General features: G+C 29.5%; 1 protein-coding gene across 1 annotated transcript; it reads left to right on the forward strand.

The window, feature by feature from the left end:
- The first annotated feature begins 1,600 nt into the window (after nucleotides 1-1,600).
- LOC107960995 (homeobox-leucine zipper protein HOX3) lies at nucleotides 1,601-4,387 on the forward strand. Its single transcript, XM_041112580.1, has 4 exons — nucleotides 1,601-1,741; nucleotides 1,905-2,098; nucleotides 2,186-2,265; nucleotides 3,906-4,387. The coding sequence occupies exons 1-4, from the start codon at nucleotides 1,690-1,692 to the stop codon at nucleotides 4,213-4,215; spliced, it is 636 nt and encodes a 211-aa protein (XP_040968514.1). The 5' UTR covers nucleotides 1,601-1,689; the 3' UTR covers nucleotides 4,216-4,387.
- Nucleotides 4,388-4,677: the final 290 nt, after the last annotated feature.

Here is a 4,677-nt window from a genome sequence, read left to right on the forward strand (position 1 = left end):
TCACTAATTAATATAATTAGCAAGTCAAAGTATAATATTAATTTTAATTCATCACTATCAAACCCTTATTTACTTGTCTTAATTGAAATGCTAATCAATCAACCTTTCACACCTCCAAAACCACATTTCTCTATTCTTATCATATGCCTTTTTTCTTTTTCCATCCTCCAATTTTATAAAAACAATCATTTTAACTCTTAAATTTATATAATTTATCAAATTACTTCAAAATGAATCAAAAAGTCAATTAATTAATTTTAAAATATAAAAATTACCACCCCTAATTATAATTACTTAAAAGTAAAGGTACCATAAATACATAATATATATCTTTAAATTATTATTTATTTCCTTTTTCACTTTACATTAATGTTCAAACTTTGGCGTTATAGTTTCCTCGGAACTTTTCAATCAAATAAAATAGCATTAAATTCCTCACTAATCCCTTGCAATTCTTTTTTTTTGGTCAAATAAACTTAATTTTTAAATTAAATCATATTAATTGAATAATCAGCGAAATTTTAATACTCGACAAGTAAAATTAAGAAAATGGCATTTATTTTTTATTTTTTTTAATTTTGTGTAAAACCAGACTAAAAGATATTAAAAGTTTATAAGGTAATATCTAGGAATATAATGCCCCTTCCGATATCTTCTTTTAAAATTCCTTTAATATCTAAAGACGAGACCTCAAAAAAACATAGCTCTTCCTTGTTCGCAAAAATCATTTTAACTAATGTATTGTTGTGTCTAGGAATATAGAGGACAAATCACTTTTATTCATGCTATACAAACAAGAGATGATATGAGTAAATTTAATAATAATAATAAATTCTTAAAATTTAAAATAAATCATATTTATATCTTAACCGGAAGTAAGGTCAGCAATCAGCATTAAAGAAGATAAAAAAGAATGAAAAATGTCAAAATGTGATAATTATTGAATCCAATATTATATAAATAATCATACTCAACTTACATCCATCTTTTATAATATTTTATTTCTTTTTATATAAATCTAAGAATAAAAATAGAATCAAATTTGGACTGCCCTGCCCCATTCCTAGATCAGACCCAATTATTTCATCACCTGACCTTTCAACCCACAGACAGACTCACCACTGATTAACAGAAAACCTGCCGGTTATTCTCCTACAACCCTCCTAGATTTTCCATCCTCTTGACACGTGTCTCACATCACATGGGTCAAAGCCTTTGACCTCACCACCACAGTCAATAGGGCTATTTCTTTACCACTTCCTCTCTCATTTGCTTTCTTTATATTAAAAATTATTTTCTTCATGTATATTTATTTCGTAACACTAAATTTTGATAATATTCATAGATGAAATTATTTAAAAATAAAAATAGAAATTAATATAATTTTTATAATTAAATCTAAGTAATTTAAATTATTAAATATTAAATATTAAATCTAGTCATAAATGATCATCAATTCTTATTTTAATTCTTATTGTTTCCTTATTGGAAAACCATTTTTTTTCCCATTTATTATATGTATTTATTATGACTTTGACCTTTATATCTATCACACACCCTAATCTTCCTTCTCCTTCATTTCATTTCCTTTCATATTCTTCTCTTCTATATATAAATACATATCCTTATTTATTATTATTTTTTTTTTAAAAAAACTTTACCTTTTACCTTTCTTCTTCAGCAAATTTCATGGCGTTTTCTTCTTCTAACTTGGACTTAACTATATCAGTTCCTTCTTCCGGTACGCAAAAAAAAAAAAAAAACAAAACCCTCAATCCCCTCGAAAATCCCATGTTTTTTCCCCCAATGAAATAGTCTGTTTTTTGTTTTCTATTTGATCTGATGTTGTTCATGCTTGATGAAGAATTGATTTTGCTTCAAATTTTCGTGTTTTCTTTTTACAGCGAGAGATTTGGATATGAACCGATTACCATCGCCAGGATCCGATGATGAATGGATCGCCTCCACCATGGAAGTCGTCGTCGACGAAGAAAACACCACCAATGACGGCGTCGTTCCTCGCAAAAAGCTTCGTCTTTCGAAAGAACAGTCTCGTTTGCTCGAAGAAAGTTTCAGGCAGAACCATACCCTAAACCCTGTATGTGTAATAAAATCATCAAAACACCAAAAAAAAAACTACATAAATAAATTCAGTTTATTTTGATATTCCTTTGTTTTTTTTCAGAGGCAGAAAGAAGCATTGGCTTCAGAACTCAAGCTTCGGCCCCGACAAGTTGAAGTTTGGTTCCAGAATCGTCGAGCCAGGTACTGTTCACATATGTATATATTGATTGAAATTAAATTATAAAATATCTGGGTTTTTATTATTTTGGTTTAGTGGGTGGGATTAAAAGTAGATTAGGGTAAATATCATCAAAACGTTGACAAGAATATCATAAAGTATATAATCTGAATCAGATTCTACACATATTCTTTTTTTTTTTCGTACACTAATAATTTAAAGATAGAAAGTGAAACTATATGTTTTCCATTTTTCTTTTAAAAATAAAAAACCAAACAAATTATTTTCAAAGTTTTAGTTATTATGGATATGATATTTTATGATTACGGGTTGTTTTCTTTGTCTTTTCCTCGACAAACTATTGTCTTTGGAAGTTGATATATCACTTTCGTTCTTATAATCATGAACTCAAATACCAGTTGTAATGCAATATTTATTTTGTGAGTTATAACATTTATTGTATCTGTGATTACATAAAAACATAGGTTATAAATTTGATTCTAGAGAGAAAGTTAGAACTATTGGTAATTTGCCAATTTGGTGCTATCAAAGGAAGTTGATGTTATATACAGATGAAAGGGTTATAATTTGTATTTTGTATTTTAAAATATTTAAAAGAGAAAAGAAACTTAAAATAATAAATAATTCTTTAACTAAAAGGACAAAAAAACCGACAAGTAAATGAACATAATTATGAAAAATGAATGATTTGGCTCGATTTCATGCATGAGATGATACAACTTTTTAGGATCAAAACAATGATGGTCGTGGTTCTTAAAACATCAAATATATAACAATCATAACGCCAATTGAGAGTATTGCATGTCTCTTTTATAATAACATATTGATATATAATTTGTCACCTTTTTACCTTGTATAATAAAATGTTATGAGGATTAATAAAGTGCTGCATTGATCCATCATTCTTTGGACATAGCCATGCATTGATGAATGATTACATACGTGTATTATATTATTGAATGAAATTAAACGCTGTTTTCTTTTGATTTATTGCTACATTATATTGTAGTATTCTCTTTAATAAGTCAATAAATGCGTTTTATTTATAAATTATGAATAAAATCCAAGTTTGAATTCCTTTGCTCTCCTTTGGAAATTATAAAGATAATTACGAAATGTTTTTACTTATTTAAGAGCTTTATATTGCCCATACTTCCCTCTCTCTTTCTTTTTTTAAAATTCGTAATTAACCTACTCATGTTTTTTCAAGCGCATTTAATACATATATATTTCTTTAAATTAAGAAAATAAGTCAAGAAATTTAATGTACCCATTCAAAACCTAAATTATATCTGTTTCAAAGATAGGTTGGCTACCTTTGTGTGTATATATATAATCACGTAAGCATGACATGAAAAATTTAAAAATAACCCAAAAAATGTTACTAATATAGATTGTATATATGCATATATTCTTTTTACAAACAATATTGTAATATAGATGAAAAGTCTTAGATGTTAAGATACGAGGTCTACTTGTTGGATGTCATAGATCAAAACATAATTTTGGATTCTTTTTTTCTGTTGGAAATTTAATTTATGTAATATTTAATTGTAAAAGCTATATACCTGATCCACATTTGTTATTTTTGTTACACTTTAATTGATTAATTTGTAATATTAATATGTGTGTGTGTGTGTAGGAGCAAGTTGAAGCAGACGGAGATGGAGTTCCAGTATCTGAAGAGATGGTTCGAATTTTTGACTAAACAGAACCAAGAGCTTCAAAGTGAAGTGGAGGAGCTTAGGGCCTTGCAAGTAGGCCCGCCCACCGTCATATCTCCTCACAGCCGTGAACCGCTCCCTGCCTCCACCCTTACAACCTGCCCTCGCTGTGAGCGTGTCACTACAATTTCTTCCCGTGGCGCTGGCCTCATTAATACGACAACCTCCACTAAAAACACCTCAACCACCTCGGCCCTCCAATCAAGGCCGTCTTCGGCGGCTGGTTAAGTAGTACAACTGACTTAACATAAAAGAAACTTATTTAAGTTATTAAAAAAAACAATGTCCATATTAGTTTACAAATTTAGATAAGGATTTTATTTGGTTTTTTTGCTTTCTTGGAACTCAGTTTTTTTTTTCCCTTAAAGCAATCGGAATCAATGGAATTGAAGTTCTTGCATTTTCTGGTAATGAAATGAAACATCATCTGGTGTTAAAATGTTTTAATCAAAACTGGGATTGCTAGCTCTTGCAAATGCAGTGAGTTTCCTGTTATCTGTGCTTCGTTGCGATAGTGATCGGATTTTGGGTCCATCTAAGCACCAGCTCGAAAGCATTCGGACCCAACCTCGGACGCCTACTGTGCCACAACTAACGTCATGGAAATGATCCAGCATTCTTTCTTGGCTGCAAACGTTGTGTTCAACACACCATTGATTTATTAGACTCCTGATAACTTAATTAGGGATT

Source organism: Gossypium hirsutum, chromosome A05 (assembly GCF_007990345.1).
Source record: "Gossypium hirsutum isolate 1008001.06 chromosome A05, Gossypium_hirsutum_v2.1, whole genome shotgun sequence".
Classification (NCBI taxonomy): Eukaryota; Viridiplantae; Streptophyta; class Magnoliopsida; order Malvales; family Malvaceae; genus Gossypium; species Gossypium hirsutum.

Bases quoted from the DNA above. Each gene is read 5' to 3' on its own strand.
- LOC107960995 (XM_041112580.1), top strand. From the start codon at position 1,690: ATGGCGTTTTCTTCTTCTAACTTGGACTTAACTATATCAGTTCCTTCT. The intron at 2,099-2,185 runs GTATGTGTAATA...GTTTTTTTTCAG, and splicing joins AGAACCATACCCTAAACCCT to AGGCAGAAAGAAGCATTGGC. The intron at 2,266-3,905 runs GTACTGTTCACA...GTGTGTGTGTAG, and splicing joins TTCCAGAATCGTCGAGCCAG to GAGCAAGTTGAAGCAGACGG.